Source organism: Cherax quadricarinatus, unplaced genomic scaffold (assembly GCF_038502225.1).
Source record: "Cherax quadricarinatus isolate ZL_2023a unplaced genomic scaffold, ASM3850222v1 Contig2666, whole genome shotgun sequence".
Classification (NCBI taxonomy): Eukaryota; Metazoa; Arthropoda; class Malacostraca; order Decapoda; family Parastacidae; genus Cherax; species Cherax quadricarinatus.
The window spans coordinates 22,809-41,947 of NW_027197692.1; the positions used below are offsets into that span (position 1 = coordinate 22,809).

At 39.6% G+C, this 19,139-nt stretch overlaps 1 protein-coding gene across 2 annotated transcripts; it reads left to right on the plus strand.

Annotated features, from left to right (window-relative positions):
• The first annotated feature begins 1,860 nt into the window (after window positions 1-1,860).
• On the plus strand, window positions 1,861-15,161 carry LOC128685995 (rhodopsin-like). Of its 2 annotated transcripts, none has more exons than XM_053772628.2 (4): window positions 1,861-2,111; window positions 3,511-3,613; window positions 4,264-4,398; window positions 14,676-15,161. In XM_053772628.2, exons 1-4 carry the CDS (start codon window positions 1,921-1,923, stop codon window positions 15,054-15,056), a joined length of 810 nt encoding a protein of 269 aa, XP_053628603.1. In that variant the 5' UTR covers window positions 1,861-1,920; the 3' UTR covers window positions 15,057-15,161. The 2 variants fall into 2 exon arrangements, with proteins under 2 accessions (XP_053628603.1, XP_053628604.1); XM_053772629.2 differs by having other exon boundaries at window positions 3,514-3,613.
• Window positions 15,162-19,139: the final 3,978 nt, after the last annotated feature.

The window sequence follows — 19,139 nt, forward strand, 5'->3', positions numbered from 1 at the left end:
GGCATACGATGTTCTGTTGCCGGTCCTCATGTGCTACATCATATATGCACTGAGCATTGAAATGTCCACGAGATGGAAGAAGAGATCCGTGTACCACTTATAACTCTTGCGAACACTGCCAACAAATTCAATCTGCATGTCACATTTGTCCGCCAAACGCATATTGACGGTCTAATCAAGGACAACCGCCGGATCCAGAATGGATTCACTCTTCCGGTGTCTTTCATTTCGTTGTAGTGAATCGATGTCAACAATGTCGCATTTCTTTTGTCATATTACCATAATGCCATGATGTCACTGGCATGAAACACCTGCGCATCACTGGTACTAGTGCCTGCGTTGAACTTGGACATATGTTGACGTGTTCCATGCACTGTACCATACACATCTGGCATGTTCACGAGCTGAAGATCACTAAGGGGCTTGTGTACCAGTTATCCGTGTACAATGTGTGTCCCTTACTATGATTTATGACTGGGTTAGGACTTTATTTTTAGGGTTTGTATTGTTTATTTCTTCTATGGTAATATAAAGGTGATTACATGGATGGGGATAAGAGATATAATCAATTCATGTATTCGGTTTTTGCTTTTGCTTTGTCTATAAGCGCTTTGATCATTAGTTCTAATTTGATTTGGATTCTTTGAGGTTGAGATGCTTTGGGGTTGATTTCCTGTTCTGGCGATTTGCTATCACAATAAGAAGTCTGCTAATGTGGGTATGTTAACTGTTTTATCAAATCGTGTAGGGGATGTAGGTATCGTATTGATTATTCCTTTGCTATTCATGTTGGGTGGGTATTTTTATGGGGAGTATTTGGATGAAGATTTGTGTGTGTTGCTGCTATGACTAACAGAGCCCAAATTCCGTTTTCAGCTTGATTGACCGCTACAAAAACTTCACCTACTGCAGTTTCAGCATTAGTTCATTCTTCAGTTTTAGTTACTGCTGGTGTTTATATTTTAATTCGGTTTAGAAGGGCTTTAGAGAGTTCTGTTCAGACGTTTTTTTTTTTTTTGTTGTTGTTAATTATTTCTTGTCTGACGATATTTATGGCAGGTTTGGTGGCAAATTTTGAGTTTGATGTAAAAAAAATTAAAGGTACCAATGCCTGCGTAGAACCTGAGCATATGTTGACGTGTTCCATGCATTGTACCAGACACATTTGGCACGTTCACGCTCAATCAGCCAGCTATTGTTCCATCATTGCTCTCACGACATTACTCGAAATACTCAATAACTTCCAAGTATCTTTCAGTGTTATGCTTCCTGTGTACACAGTTACATCCGACAGAATGAACATTAAAATGGTATAAAATACCGACAGATTGTTAGGTAAGACACATATGCAACAGTTAGGTATCGAAATAAAGATACCTAACTGTTGCATATGTGTCTTACCTAACAGTTACATCCAAATAAGATCAGTTACACAATGACACAACACAAACAGCTTCATACCAAAGTGTTTCCTCTTGCCTGGTACATACTGTTGGAATAACAGTCAACCTTTGAAAAGTATCAAAGCCTCATCAGTAACAAGATTCTTGAAGGGATAAAAATACACATTGAACTTCTGTGTCAGTTACATAAAGCATCCGTCATCTTGTATAACATGCAGTTTCTGTCAGGTCTTGTTTTGTCTGAGAAATGTAGTATACATAACAGTAGAATAAATCTGTTGACTAGGATAAGATCACGGAAGGTCGGGGTACAAATTATTACCTAACATTTACCTTAATTGAACTGTAAATTTAGATCAAATAAACTCCATTAAACACAAACCGTAATTTCTGAAAATTTTGCATACTTTGTACGTTTTAGCTTATTACATGAGTTGTTTGTAATGTTGCAGGTAACGGTGTAGCAGTGTGGTGTGTGGTGACGTGCACCAACACTAAGCCAGCAGTGAAGGTGCTGATGTGTAGTATGTTCGTGCCCCTCTTGGTGCTCTGTCTGTTGACCAGACCCGCTGTGGCACACACCTTCAATGCCATCCTCACCTGTGACGATGTCAGCTTCAACAGCTCTATCCGGCCAGTAGTGGGTATCATATATTTAATCCTAGCTCAGATGGAACAGATCTCAATCGCTGCAGTGTCCTTCTTGAGGTAAGACAGTACAAAAAAAGGGGAGCAAACTGGAAGAAAACATCATAATATCATGCAAAATAGCCACAGTACAAAACAGTAATATTCCAAATAATTTCGTGATTTTTCACATTATCAAGGAACAATAAAAATAATAGGACAATGGAAGACTTATAAAGCTGAGATATGACCTCGCATGTAATCTCATGCATGACTCTACTTACTGAACATTGGAATGTTGTGAAGTGTAACTCGGGTCACCTGTAAAGTTTAAGAGTTGCATGTTAGGCAAATGACAATTTTGTCAACCTAGTTTATAATTGTTACAGATACTATTCATTATAAATGAATCTATTTTATGCAATCCTGAACTGGCATTTACATTGCAATTAATGTTATTTTTTAATGACGCTTGATTCTATTACATTTCGCTCAGCCATGGAGAGGCTTTGTACAAATTTCTCGGCCTTTTGAAAATTAATTGGGTAGTTAAAATCTCTCACGTGAATAAACAGAGCATTAGACTCTTGCCAGTTATAATGCTAGATTTATGTTTTAATTTTAGTTCAAGACATTTTCCAGTTTTCCCAACGTCAACCTTATTGCAAGTTTTACATGGAATTTTACAGACAGCCATTAGAATTTATGAAGGAATTCTTAATCAAATGGTGATACACTATTTACTAGGGTTATGAATTGATCAAGGGCATTGTCTCTACCCTCCTTGATGAAATTTGTGAAAGTAATAGTTGCTGTAGGCAAGTTAGGATCTATATCCAGACATTCCGGCCACGGGAACTTCGCCATGATGGAGTTACCTTGAGTCAAATGGTAGTACTAGCCTGAAACACTACTGCTACTCTCCAAGCTTTAACTCTTTGCAGAAGCAAACGTAGGGTAAATGGTGCCCCGGTGACCTGGTGGCTAAAGCTCCCGCTTCACACACGGAGGGCCCGGGTTCGATTCCCGGCGGGTGGAAACATTCCGACACGTTTCCTTACACCTGTTGTCCTGTTCACCTAGCAGCAAATAGGTACCTGGGTGTTAGTCGACTGGTGTGGGTCGCATCCTGGGGGACAAGATTAAGGACCCCAATGGAAATAAGTTAGACAGTCCTCGATGACGCACTGACTTTCTTGGGTTATCCTGGGTGGCTAACCCTCCGGGGTTAAAAATCCGAACGAAATCTTATCTTATCTTATGATAAAATCTACAGTGCTTTATTGTGACTGACGAAATCCAGAGTTTGCAATGCTCACATACAGCTGTAATCCGTATTGATATATACAAAAGATATTTAGTAATATCTCACTTATCTTCATAATTCATATTTGCTGGGTATATATATATATTTCTCATAACATCCATCATTCTACTTCAACACGACTTCGTTTACTGAATCTACTGATAAACGTATCAGCAGAATGATGGCAACATGGTCGCCGCTGAGACATAGTGTGGGACTGAAGAGAGCCGTGGCTGTTGTTGTGTCAATCACTCTCTACTGCATCGTCACAACACTGGTAAGTTTATCGCACCTTTTCTTTGTGCAAATCCTAAATTTATGTTACGAATTGAACGAATTGGGAAGACAAGTGATATGTTCGATTCCGTGAGTGCTAGGATAGGAAAACTTGTAAATGCCATCATCAACATAAATAAACATTAAAAGAATGCCAAGGCATCAATAATTACTAGCAGTGTGAGTGCCAGGTCACGGCTGAGAAAGCCGGAAGTGAAGGATAAGAGAGTAACCAACTGGGTGCCAAAAATTTATAATTTGATAAGTACGAAATACGTACACGATAACAAAGAATTGATGGCTGGCCATGGTAACACTCTTTACTCAGAACAAATTGTTCAAATTTTTGGTTATGAATTATCATCACATGGCCAGGAACCTTGTCCTGGTACAATAAGACTAGCGTAGTTGCTGCGAAAGCAATAAACATCCGCCTTAATTTGACACAGTACACATGAGGCTAACTCCACAACTCGCCAAATTTTCTCCACAAAATACTCCAGAAATATTGCAACATGTTAGATTCCCTTGACACTGTATAATCACTCGACAAACTGCCCCACTGTCACTAGCCCCAAAATTTAACTTTCTGTACGGTGTACAGTATACGTATTTAATATAAAACACTATAGATATTATGTCTTCATTTAGGGTTTGATTGTGCCTAAGGAGCTCGGGTACCTGAAACCTCGCCATGTGTGGTGGGGCATCCGGACTCTGTTCGTCTTCAATATAATGGTGCCCATCCTGGTCACCATAGCATGCTACGCTCTCATGATTTATACTGTGAGTATACTCTAAACACAATAGTGGTTGTTTTGGTCATTATGGCATGTTACACTCTCATGATCTGCACTCTAAACACAATGGTGCCCATCCTGGTCACCATAGCTTGCTACTCAAGCTAATATTTGTCCTGGTCATAATATTATTATGTTCTCATGTGTTCACTGTAAATACACACACAACACAGCGGTGCTGGTTGGTGAATAGGGTTTAAAACCTATCGACTACGTTAGGATCTTTAAGGCTGCATGTGACCTTTTCACCACCAGACAAATGGGATTAATGTAAACATACGATGAGAGAAATGCACCTTTCGGTGTATAATAATAATAATAATAATAATAATAATAATAATAATAATAATAATAATAATAATAATAATAATATAATAATAATCTTTATTTCTACAAGTACATGTACAAGGTATACTGGCTAAGCTGACTAAGCCCGGTGGCCTGGTGGCTAAAGCTCCCGCTTCACACACGGAGGGCCCGGGTTTGATTCCCGGCGGGTGGAAACATTCGACACGTTTCCTTACACCTGTTGTCCTGTTCACCTAGCAGCAAATAGGTACCTGGGTGTTAGTCGACTGGTGTGGGTGGCATCCTGGGGGACAAGATTAAGGACCCCAATGGAAATAAGTTAGACAGTCCTCGATGACGCACTGACTTTCTTGGGTTATCCTGGGTGGCTAACCCTCCGGGGTTAAAAATCCGAACGAAATCTTATCTTATCTTATAGAAAGCCCCTTGTTTTGCAGAGCATTTCTGGCAGATTAGGTAAATTTTGTCCCAGGATGCGACCCACACCAGTCCACTAGCACCCAGGTACCCATTTTACTTATGGGTTAACATTGAACAACAGGTATCGTAAGGAAACACGACCTAATGTTTCCAGCCGTACCGGGGATCGACCCAGGGACCATAGTGTGAGTGCGCTAGCAATCAAGCTACGCGAGTGGTTAGGTTAGGTAAGATTCATCAAGAAATAGGACAAATGTTTCCTGACGCTGGTCTTAGTCATATGATGACAAACCACTGGAGCTTTTGGTCATCTGACCGAAGCCTTCCACTGGCTTTCCCTCCACCCCTTTAAAAATCAAAATGCTCTGTGTAGGAATATTTTCATACGGGCATAAATATATTTGACTTATTTGCTAGTATTAAATATAGAAGTTAAACGTGTTATATTTATTTCATATTGTAACCGTGTGGAAATTACTATTTATTAAAACATAGTTTAGGTAAATATATGTATTATAAAATTTTATTGAATAATCATCAATTTGTCTATGTTAATATAAGTATATTCAACATTTACAGTGGGGTTGCATAGTATGTTAGTTCTAACAGGACGAGTAATAGCGAAAACAAAATAATGAATGGATTAGTTTGGTGAATTCAGTGATGAATGAGAAGTCTCGCATTTGGGACTCTCTGCCGTTTTATCATGGGCCTATTTAAGTTATCTTTGTTATTGAAATCCCTCCTGAGATATTACTTTTTCCTAAATAGAAAGCCATTTATGTTTTCACAAATATAGCAACATTTTAACGCAGAACGTCTTGTGAACCTCAATTCAGGTCATGAGGCGATCATAAAGTCACTTAAAAATAACTCGGGGAATCTGTCTCACGTCCCACCATTATTGTACAAGCGAGCGGCCCATGTCCTTTCACATGCTATTACATTACTTTTTAACAAGTCACTAGAAACTAGCACTTTCCCGACACTACTCAAGACAGCAAGGGTTACACCAATACATAAAGGTGGTGACCCTACAGATGTAAACAACTATAGGCCAATATCAAACTTACCATTGCTATCCAAAATCTTCGAGAAACTCGTGCACAGGAGACTATATTCATTTATAACGTCACAAAACATACTCAACCCCTGCCAATTTGAATTCAGGAAAAATAAAAGCACTAATGATGCAATTATAAAAATGCTAGACCTGCTTTACACAGCATTGGAAAATAAGGAATATCCGCTAGGAATTTTTATTGACCTAAGAAAAGCTTTTGACACAGTAGACCACGGCATCCTACTCCACAAACTTGACCACTATGGTATAAGAGGCCATGCGCTTGCATATTTTAAATCCTACCTTTCTAATAGGTATCAGTATGTCACCATTAAAGACACAGCCTCATCAATACGGCCACTTGATACTGGAGTTCCGCAGGGAAGTGTCCTTGAACCCCTGCTCTTCCTTATTTACATCAATGATCTTCCAAACATATCCCAACACCTGAAACCCATTCTCTTTGCTGACGACACGACTTATGTCATCTCCCACCCTAATCTTGCCACCCTCAACACCATTGTTAACGAGGAGCTGCTCAAAATATCGACTTGGATGACAGCCAATAAACTTACACTTAACACTGGCAAAACCTACTATATTATGTTTGGTAGCAGAGCAGGTGTTGCGCAACTTAACATTAAAATCGACAACACTCTAATTGCCAGACATAATGAGGGCAAATTCCTTGGCCTATACCTCGACAACAACCTAAATTTCAGCACCCATATCCAACACATGTCAAAAAAAGTATCCAAAACGGTGGGGATCCTCTCCAAGATACGATACTACGTGCCGCAAACTGCCCTTCCCACACTATACCATTCACTTATATATCCATACCTCACCTATGCTATCTGTGCTTGGGTTCAACTGCAGCAACACACTTAAAGCCAATAATAACCCAACAAAAAGCCGCAGTAAGAATAATCACTAAATCCCATCCTTGGCAACACCCCCCCCCCCCCACTCTTCATAGATCTTAACTTACTCCCTGTTCAGAACATCCACACTTACTACTGTGCAATCTATATCTACAGGACCTTAAATTCCAATGTTAACTTTGACCTAAAACGCTTTCTTGATAGTTGTGACAGGATCCACAGGCATAACACCAGACACAAACATCTCTATGACATTCCCCGTGTTCGACTAAACCTTTACAAAAATTCAATGTATTTCAAAGGACCTAAAATCTGGAACACCCTACCTGAAAACTCTAGAACTGCAGACACATTCATCGCTTTCAAAACTACAGTTAGAAAACATCTTATCTCCCTGATACACCCCGACAACTAACTACATGATAACCACCTGGTGGTTCACAATTACACTCATTCACCCACTGACTATAAACCCAGAAATACTAATCTTAATCTTAAAATAATAAATCCTAACTAGTCATAAGTTTGCCTATGATACTCCAATATAGACACTTTGTATTGTGCCAAAACAAAAGCATTCACATTGCTAAACTCACAAATTATGATGTAGTCACTTAGCCTTAATACCATAATCTGTAAGGATTTAATGTTAAGAATTAATCTAAGTCTGCTCGAAATGCCTAGCCATGCTAGGTGTCCTAGTGGCCCCCTCTGTAATTAGTATTTTATAACATGTAAACCACACAATACCCAAAACCTGTAAACCCCACATTGTAACCCTTATAGAGAATAAACTTGAACTGAATTGAATTGAAACTAGTTAATGGTCCAAGGCGGTCAGAAACACCATGAAAATCAGTTTCCTAAGTGCGGATTATTTGTGTATTGTTCGAGTCACGGTACTGTGAGTCACGGTACTGTGAGTCACTGTACTGTGAGTCACGGTACTGTGAGTCACGGTACTGTGAGTCACGGTACTGTGAGTTTATTATTTGCCTGACTATAAGCAGTTAAGTCAGTTGCACAAGTTAGCCACTAGTAGGTCGCTGTAGATGCCTAAAAACCACACAACGAGCCCTTGACGTCCCACAAACATTAACCAGAGAGGGTCAAAAACATCATGTCATGAAATCTCTAATATTTAAGGTTCTTCAGTGAATTAGAGGAGAGAAACTTTCTGCATATGAAATAGTTTACTTTCATAGAATAAACTTCTATTAAGGCCCAATTGCCTGTATCCGTTCAAATCCATGTCACGTTTTTAGCTGTTAATAGCTTAGGTAAATCAGGAATATATTCATATGTGAGATGCAGAGACATGGAAGATGTCAGATCAAAAGATATTACCCGGGGTTGAGCACTATCCAGATAGGCCAAGATAACCGGCACAACGGGTTACAAATGGTTGTATTAAATGACTACAAAACATCACTACGTGGTATCGGGTTATCTGAAGTTACGGGATCCAGAGATGTGAGACTGGATTTATTCAGTGTTTAGCGGCATGATATGCTCATTTACGATTTCCATTGAGTCTCTGCATTAATTTCGTCAGACTGGCAAATCTAGAATAAGTGTGAAACAGTCTAGCATAAACGATGTGGTATTATTAAGTATATTTAAATACAACTAAACTGGAGAAATATTCACTGTAGACAGGTTCAGTGTTATTCCACGAGACTGTTATGCTGTGTGGTAACAATAACATCAAATCGAACGCTGTGACTGATGGATTGAGACATCAGTCAAACCAGATTCAGTGATATAATACACACAATGACCTGGAACAAATATATATAACCGTTTAGAACTAAAAGCGCCTTATATCTATATAAAATATAATGACCTGGTCTGCTGTTAGGACGCGTATGACTCCGGATAATTCCGTCACCAGGGTATGTTCTAAGGACTTTATATCTTCTTATTTATCTTTATTTTATAAATATTTACTGACTCCATTTATCTACTGTAAATTGAACCGCTTAGAGTGCATTACTTTCAGATATAATATTTTATAGTGTGTGTTATTCCTCCCAGTATACCGCTCAAGTAAATTATCTTGTATAAGATATTCATAACACAGTATTTGCTCTGATAAATATACAATGTAAATAATTTAAATCTGACTCGTGATTTATGAGTATGGATCGAAGGAAAGTTTATTGGAAATCCCGTAGATCTTTATACTTTTTAAAAAATATAACTAGTGTAACCTGCTATTCATTTCTATTTATTGTTGTCTTCGTTTACAGTAATGTTGATGGTGTTACATTCTTAATTTCAGCTTATCGGTATTTTCATTCCAGGTGTTTTAACAAAGGTAAAATCTGAGGAAATAGTAATAAGAGTCTGGGAATCATCATTTATTTTAAATTTTCGATATATACTTCAACCTGTTAATCAAAACTCAAAATTGACTACCCTACTTTCCTCATAACAACTCTTGGTAAATTACCCCAAGACACTACTAAAGTCACCTTCAGACTTCACAATGAGGCAGCCATTAATAACTTCACAACAGCATTAGCAAACATTGATTGGCACACTGAGCTAGAAATCAATACAGATATTGACGAATGTATTAATAATTTTCTAAAAAAGACTCAATACCTCTATAACAAGCACTGCCCTAAAAAAACTAAGCAGATGACAGCTAAGAGACTGAACAGTCCCTGGCTAACACCCAGCATTCTCAAATCCATAAATACAAAACACCAATATGAAAAACAGTACAGAATGGGTCACATAACCAGAGACCAAACAAAACGTTACTCGTCAATCCTAACCAGCCTGATAAGAAGGGCAAAAAAATTGTATTATGAGAACAGATTATCCAACTTACGAGGTGATATAAAAAAGACCTGGAAAACCCTATCAGAAATTCTGGGAACAAAAAAGATATCACGAAATAGCGAAATAAAATTAGCAAAATCAGATGAACCCCAACTCCCACCAACAGAAACAGCAAACAGACTCAATGATTTCTTCTCCACTATAGGACAAAACCTTGCCAATAAAATCCCAAGCTCAGATACCCCACCAAATGACTACCTCACCGGCAACTACCCGAACACACTGTTCCTAGCTCCGACTAACCCATACGAAGTCTCCCTTATTATCAACGCACTAAAAAACAAGGCAGGAGATTTAAATACCTTACCACCCTTTATATACAAAAAAGTGTCACAAGTGCTATCACCAATCATTGCAACACTCTTTAACAAATCCATTGAATCCTCCACCTTCCCTACAGTACTCAAAATAGCAAGGGTCACCCCGATCCACAAAGGAGGAGACCAAACAGAGTTGAATAACTATAGGCCAATATCCAACTTACACCCTCTCTCAAAAATCTTCGAAAAATTAATTCATAAACGAATCTACTCCTACCTTATCTCCCAAAACATACTCAACCCCTGCCAATTTGGATTCAGGCCTAATAAAAATACTAATGATGCTATTATACACATGCTAGAACATATATACACTGCAATAGAGAAAAAAGAAGTCCCACTGGGGATCTTCATTGACTTACGTAAAGCTTTTGATACAGTTGACCATGACTTGCTCCACGTAAAATTATCACACTATGGTATAAGAGGGCACTCCCTCAACTACCTCAAGTCATACCTCAGCAACAGAAGCCAATATGTGTACGCAAATGGGGCAAACTCTTCTGCACAACCAATTACAGTTGGTGTCCCACAGGGAAGTGTCCTTGGCCCTCTTCTCTTTCTCCTATACATAAATGACCTACCAAATGCTTCTCAATTACTCAAACCCACACTATTTGCTGATGACACAACATACGTCTTCTCCCACTCGAGCCCAGTCACGCTAGCCAATACTGTAAATACCGAATTACAGAAAATATCTACCTGGATGAGTACTAACAAACTTACACTAAACATTGACAAAACCTACTTCATTCAGTTTGGTAACAGAGCTACAGATGTCCCTCTTAACATAATGATAAACGGATCACCTATCACAAAGCTAACAGAGGGAAAATTCTTAGGAATCCACCTTGATAATAGACTCAAATTTCATACACATATACAACAAATTTCTAAGAAAATTTCCAAGACTGTAGGCATACTATCGAAGATACGGTACTATGCTCCACAGTCAGCCCTCCTGGCCCTATATCACTCTCTTATTTACCCCTATCTCACCTATGGAATTTGTGCATGGGGCTCAACAACAAGTAACCATCTCAGACCACTAATTACCCAACAAAAGGCTGCAGTTAGAATGATAACAAATTCTCACTACAGGCAGCACACTCCACCAATATTCAATACACTCAACCTACTCACCATACAAAACATCCATACTTATTACTGCACCTATTACATACATAGAACACTCAACTCTGATATTAACCCTCCCCTCAAACATCTCCTTGCCAACCTCAACAGAACACATGACCATAACACAAGGCACAGATCACTCTTTGATATTCCTCGTGTCCATCTCACGCTATGCAAAAACTCAATGCACATAAAAGGCCCTAAAATCTGGAATTCATTACCTGTAAATATAAAAGAAACACTACCTGTTTATAAATTCAAGTCTCTTCTCAAAGATCACTTACTCACCCAAAACCAAATAAATACTGAATAACTGAACCTTATAAATTGTATATCTTAAATGTTTCTCACAATTATATCACATAAATGTTAAACCTAAAACCCAATCTAACTTTATTATTTTTTAAATTCACTACCTAACAGAATACTCCATTCTACTGAATTTACAACAATGCATGCAACCATATGACCTGTCTTTGTAATACTCACTTGTGCTTTATAGTAATCAGTTTACATTAATGTTTTTCACTGATTTCATCATTGCTTAGTTAATCTTAAGTTAATTTTAAGCCAGCCCGTAATGCTATGCATAGTATAAGTGGCTTTGGCATGCTGCTCTTATCTGTATTTTTTTTGTACCTCTGTAAGTGTGCTCAAATTATAAATAAATAAATAAATAAATAAATAAATGAAAAGTACTGCACTGCATATTACAAATTAGATATCAAAATTATTACCATATAGAGAAGACATAATAAAGTGCACAGAAAGCAAAAACACTTGACTGGATTATTATGAGCCTCGAATAATATAACTCTCATTGGAGACAAGCAATTTTTGCTTGGTATGAGGAGACTCGTGTAAACATTATCGTCTGCAAAGTTTTCTGATTGATCAAGATTATAGAAAAATCCAAGTTAATGCAAATAACAGTAATATATTTCTTTAGTTGTACTATGTGTTGGTGGAAGAGGCAAAATTTTGATATCTCTATCCAAATGACAATGTATGATAAGTCAGTGATTGATATAAGTGCATCGGTTAGAAAACTAGGCACTGTGTGACGGCCTCATTGTTGCAAATGTTAATCTTGTTGTGATAAAAGAAAGACAAAGTTTCTGCAATAATTATTATAAGAAAGCACTAAAATCTACACCCTAATTTGTTTGAGGACCTTCTGCTGCCCTCACAAACGTCCCGTGTCAAGTACAGTCATGTCTCCTCTGTAGTATCAACGAGATTATTCCCATAAAAGGTTTTCGTAACAGAATACTCAGCAGAAAACTATATATAACTTCACTCAATAAACTCCTCCAAATAAGGCAGCATTAGAGTGCCTTATTTACAAGGCACATCATTGCATCTTATGGGAAACAACAACCCAAAACGATCCTTCATCTGTTAATGCTATAAACTTGGTGTAGAACTTCAAAGTATCACACAACTAGGAACAGGAGCTACAATCATTTTTGCACTGGAACTAATACAATATAATTCTTGTGAATGTGCTTCAGGGAAGTCATCCTCAAGGTCTGCCGCTGGACTATTTTGTACAGGTTTTTCCAAATATTCTGAAGATACAGTTGTATGCATGGATGAACATACGAATAAGTAAGTAAGTAAGTAAGTAAGTAAGTTTATTCAGGTATACACAAATACAGTTACATAGAATTATCATACATAGCAGCATATGTGTAGAGAACCTAGGATAACCCCAAAAAGTCAGACAAAGTGACTTATTTCCATTGGGGTCCTTGTTGTGATAAAAGAAAGACAAAGTTTCTGATTAGCTGACGCTAATGAAAACCCATCTAACAAGACGGGAAATATACATTAGAAGTAAAGTCACTAGTTACGCAGATATTAAATTTGATAGAGATAATTGCTAATGGTAAATGACTTTTTTTTTCAACTTGCATATCACTGAAAAACAATCTAAAGTTCAAGTTTGCGTTAAATATATTTTCAATGATAATTTGACAGCTGTCATGTGATCTGTCTTGATTATGTTAAGTACTCAAACATAAAATGTATATTTGTTCTTTTATAAAATGAGTCAATATGTCTCAGTATGTCTTATTTATGGTTAGTGCATTTTAAGCGACAACTCACAGGACCAATATTTATGTCTAGTGTATGTGATAACTCACGTCACCAATGTTTGTCACGTCGCCAGTGTTTGTCTAGTGTATGTGATAACTCACGTCACCAATGTTTGTCACGTCGCCAGTGTTTGTCTAGTGTATGTGATAACTCACATCATCAACGTTTGTCACGTCACCAGTGTTTGTCTAGTGTATGTGATAACTCACGTCACCAATGTTTGTCACGTCGCCAGTGTTTGTCTAGTTTATGTGATAACTCACATCATCAATGTTTGTCACGTCACCAGTGTTTGTCTAGTGTATGTGATAACTCACGTCACCAATGTTTGTCACGTCGCCAGTGTTTGCCTAGTGTATGTGATAACTCACGTCACCAATGTTTGTCACGTCGCCAGTGTTTGTCTAGTGTATGTGATAACTCACGTCACCAATGTTTGTCACGTCGCCAGTGTTTGTCTAGTGTATGTGATAACTCACGTCACCAATGTTTGTCACGTCGCAAGTGTTTGTCTAGTGTATGTGATAACTCACGTCACCAATGTTTGTCACGTCGCAAGTGTTTGTCTAGTGTATGTGATAACTCACGTCACCAATGTTTGTCTAGTGCATGTTACATCGCAAATCACCGATGAATCATGCAGCTACATGCATCATTCTATGATATACATGTAAGATATACACATAAATATGTTACTTTAAATAAATGTGTAGTTTGCGCTACATTTTTAAATGTGACCATTAATATGGTCGGGAATCTATTATGAATAATCAATATAAGACGAGATATAGTAAGTTTTCATAATTTTAATGTATATTTGGATCTCCCGCTCTCTTCCTCCCTAAAATATAATTCCTGGACATTAACTATATGCATTTTCCTAGTTTAAACACTCTAAAACGTGAGGGGAAAAAGAGCAGTAAAACTTAAGCATCTGAGAAATTCAAGATTCAAGTCAGCTGCGAGCGTTGTATAGCCCTTGTGGTTTAGCGCGTCTTTTTTATTATAATAATCAAGTCAGCTGCCTCTCGGGTATTATAGAAAAACAGGAAACAAGATTTTATCTCTATATCCTTACATACTTATCTCTCTCTCTTTTTTTAAGATCTTGAACAACTAACATTTGCCTCATGTGGTGGCACAGTTACTAATGACTTTTATTTGGTTGCAGATGTATCGTAATTATCGTCGACTCTCCGTATTCCAGCACACCAACAGCCGCAATGTTGAGGCCACACGCTCCATGTTAGCTGTTTTCATCAGTAATCTCCTCCTTGGCTTCCCATATCCAGTCTTTTACCTCCAGGGGAAAAAATCGTTTACCATGAATGTTATTTTCCGGATACTGTTCTCCTCTCACTTTATAGTGGATCCTGTAGTGTTCGTGTGGTTTAACCGGAGCTTCCGGCATCGTGTGGGTGAGAAGGTGGGTGCTGGTGTGGCCTGGATGTCACAGCGTATTTCCCGGACGTCACCCACCGCCACAGTTACAACCATCAGTTCTATTAGCTTGTCACCACTTACAGTGTCCATCAACCGAAGTCAGTTGTGAGGAACCTACTGTCTCAGAGATGTTTTAAAAAAAATTAATTAAATTTCAAAGGTCTTGCTTCAGCTCAGGATAAATTATCGTATGAATACATTATTATAGATTAAATTCACTTTCGTTTTAATATATTGTCTGATTTGTATGTAAATTATTGTTATTATATTTATGGAGAAGCACTAAACCCATTGGGGTTAAATAGTGCCTGGGAGGGGATTTGTATATAAAAATAATTATGGTATGTTTATTATTTAGACGAAATGGGGAATATTGCCTGCTTCTGCAGGTCTTCGTTAATCAAGGCGTGAAGGTATGTGCCATGAGAAGTTAATGAGATTTTTTATTGTTTTTAAGCAAGCCTTATTAACCAGTCGACATGCACAGCTCTCCTGGAAGATGTACCCGAAGCTTGGACTCGATGTTTTCTGTGGTCTGGATGAATTTGAGACAGAGTTGGCTGTTTTATTAAGACCTAAGCCAGTCACTTGGCTGGAGCTGGAGGGGACCGTCAGTATGTAGGTAGTCAGTCACTTGATGGCTAGACCAGGACCAGTTAGCACTCAGCAGCAGCCAGACACGTTAACAAGATGAGACTGGACGTCGACTGCTAGGCTACAATAATAATTTACAAAGGCGTGTGACAGAAGGTGTATAAGACTAAGACTACGATTTCAGTGACTAGTGTTGTATATGCATATGGCCCTCTGGTTCCAGCGACATGTGCGCTGAGGACGGATAAAGCAATGAATCTTACTATTCACTAATTGTGGTATATGCTAGCTATTTTATGATGTAGAAAACAATGTTATCACAGTGTCTTTCACTTGTATATTGGCTTTAGCATGGTATCTGACACACATGCATCAATCCCAGCATGGCAAACCCGTAAAGAGTGCGCACTAGGAACTAATCTCTGTCAGAAAAGAGGAAATTTGCAAAGATGTGCTTGCTCTAATAAACTGTTGCAATAATGAGAAATTTCAAAGCATTTTATCCAGTGGTATATCATCAACCACTCTGAAAAATTACCCTGACTTTGCCCACCGCAAATAACTCATAACTACTCAAACTTTTTTTTATTAACAAGCCGGCCGTTTCCCACCAAGGGACGGTGGCTCAAAAAGAAGAAACACTTTCACTATCACTCACTCCATCACTGTCTTGCCAAAGGGGCGCCGATACTACAGTCCAAAACTGCAAATATTCCATCCCGTACTTTGGAGTGTAGACACTGTACAACCCACCTCCAGGACTCAGGTCCGGCTAACTGGTTTTTCTGAATTCTTTCATACACATTACGTTGCTGAAACTCCAACAGCACGTCATAAAAACCACTTGCCTCCATTCCTAAGATGCCCTGAATGTCTTGGCTCCTCGCACACAAAACCACCTTTACCCCCTCCCTCCAACCTTTGCGAGGACGACCCCCTAACCCACCTTCCCTCCACTATAGATTTGTACACCCTCAAAGTCATCTTGCTCTCTTCTCTCTAAATGTTCGAACCATCTCAACAATCCCTCTTAGCCGTCTCGATAATATTTTTAGTAACCCTGCACCTCCTTTGAATCTCCAAGCTTCTAATTCTCTGCATAATATTCACACCACACATTGTCCTCAAACATGACATCTCCACTGCCTCCAGCCCTCTCCTTGTTGCAACATTCACCACCCATGCTTTACACCCATACAAGAGCGTTGGTACAACTATACTCTCATATATCCCCTTCTTTGTTTCCATGGACAAAGTTCTTTGTCTCCTCAGACTCCTAAGTGCACCACTCACCTTTTTCCCCTCATCAATTCCATGATTCATCTCATCTTTCATAGCCAATGATCCTTTTTAAATCACTTACTCTAGGCTGGAATACTGCTGTACATTAACATCCCCATTCAAGGCAGGTGAAATTGCAGAACGAGAGAATGTACAGAGAACCTTTACTGCATGTATAAGTTACATCAAACACCTTAACTACTGGGAGCGCCTGGAAGCACTTGACTTGTACTCACTAGAGCGCAGGCGAGAGAGATATATCATAATCTACACCTGGAAGATTCTGGAGGGATTGGTCCCTAATATGCACACAGCAATCACTCCATACGAAAGCAAAAGACTTGGCAGGCAATGCAACATACCCCCAGTAAAAAGTAGGGGCGTCACTGGTACACTAAGAGAAAACGTAATAAGTGTCCAGGGCCCAAAACTGTTCAACAGCCTCCCACCAGCACTAAGGGGCATTATGAGAAGACCCCTGGCTGTCTTCAAGAGGGAGATGGACAGTTACCTAATTACCCCCAATCCCCCTTCCCTATCCCATCCTCCCTATCCTCCCCTTTTTCCTTTCCTCCTCCTCCCCACCCCTCCCTTTTGCTCTTCCTTTTTTGGCCTTTGGGATTTTTCCCACAGGCATGCTAGTTCCTGGGTAGGGAAAAGGGTACCAGGGTCCATCCCATTCCGTTGAGGTTCTTGGCGGTGGCGTAGTTTGCCGTGGAATCTGGATTGCCTGGGGATGTCCCGATCCCTCTCTGGTATCCTGGAGGGTGGCTTTGGGTGTCTTTCGGGCGATGGGTGTATCTCTGGAAGCCACCTTTCGGATTCCGGGGGTGGTGGCTGAATGAGGTATGCTTTGTGGCAGATATCCGGCCGCGCTCTCTTTTGTCCACAGAGGTAGCTCGGCAGATGTGAGGTTGCTATCTCGGATTGCTGGTTTACTGGCATGATGGGTAGGGTATGGCACGGGTTCCATGCTGCATCTGTGCTACTTGCGGTGCTGAGGTCCTCTTGGGTGACGAGGGAGATTTCTGGCCCTTTCATTCCTCCTAGGAGCTATCCCTCCCCGGTCCCCCCTTTTCTTATTCTTTTTTTTATTTTTATTTTCTTCTATTTTTTCTTAAAAACGAAAAGAAAGAAGTAACCTTACCATGGAGTACCCGATCCATGACCCCGCTACCCCTGGGCCCATTATTGTTACCACACCCCGTTCTGACCTCGCCTCGTCTTTTGGCCACTCTTCGGACATTTCTAAGTCCCCTGTACCTCTTGCTGGTGCTGTTTCCTCACCCGCTTCAGGTACCGGGGCTTCCACTGACTTCAATCTATTAAACCGGGTATAGGTTACTGGCCGTCTTCTTGTCACCAGTGTCGAGGTTGGCAGACTACTCTCTCCCGTCTTCGCATTGGCCATACTCGTCTTACTCATGGTTATCTCATGGAGAGGTGCCCTGCTCCTCTGTGAGAATTGTCAGGTTCCATTATCGGTTAGCCACATTCTATTAGACTGCCCACTTTATCAACGAGCACGCAGAATATACCTCCAACGTCGTCTTCTCTCTGCTGCTCTCTCTTTACCTTCCATTCTCGCTGATTTACCCACCTTTCATCCGGACACTCTCATTGACTTTTTGACAACAACTGACTTACTTCACAAACTCTGATGATACCTTCAGCCCTTTCTACCTCAATCTCTTGCTGCCCTCTACCCCCACACTATCCCCTGCCCCGCTGTTTTCTGTAACCTACTGATCATCCCTCCCCCCTTCTACCGCCCAATACTCTCGTTTCCTTCCCTACCCTGCAGCGCTGCATAGTCCTTGTGGCTTAGCGCTTCTTTTTGATTATAATAATAATGGACAGATATCTAAAGATGGTGCCGGATCAACCGGGCTGTGGTTCGTACGTTGGATTGCGTGCAGCCAGCAGTAACAGCCTCATTGATCAGGCCCTGATCCACCGGGAGGCCTGGTCGTGGACCGGGCCGCAGGAGCATTGATCCCCGGAATGCCCTCCAGGTAGACTCCTGCTGACACATCCACTCCTAAATATCTGAATAAATTCACCTTCTCTTTACTCTCTCCCTCTGATCTGATACCCAATCTTTCGTTAGCTAATTTTTTTGCTATCCTCATCACCTTACTTTTTCCTGTATTCACTTCTAATTTTCTTCTTTTACATACCCTACCAAACTAATCCACCAACCTCTGCAACTTCTCGTCAGAATCTCCCAAAAGCACAGTGTCATCAGCAAAGAGCAACTGTGGCAACTTCCACTCTGTATTAGATTCTTTATCTTTTAACCCTACACCCTTTCCAA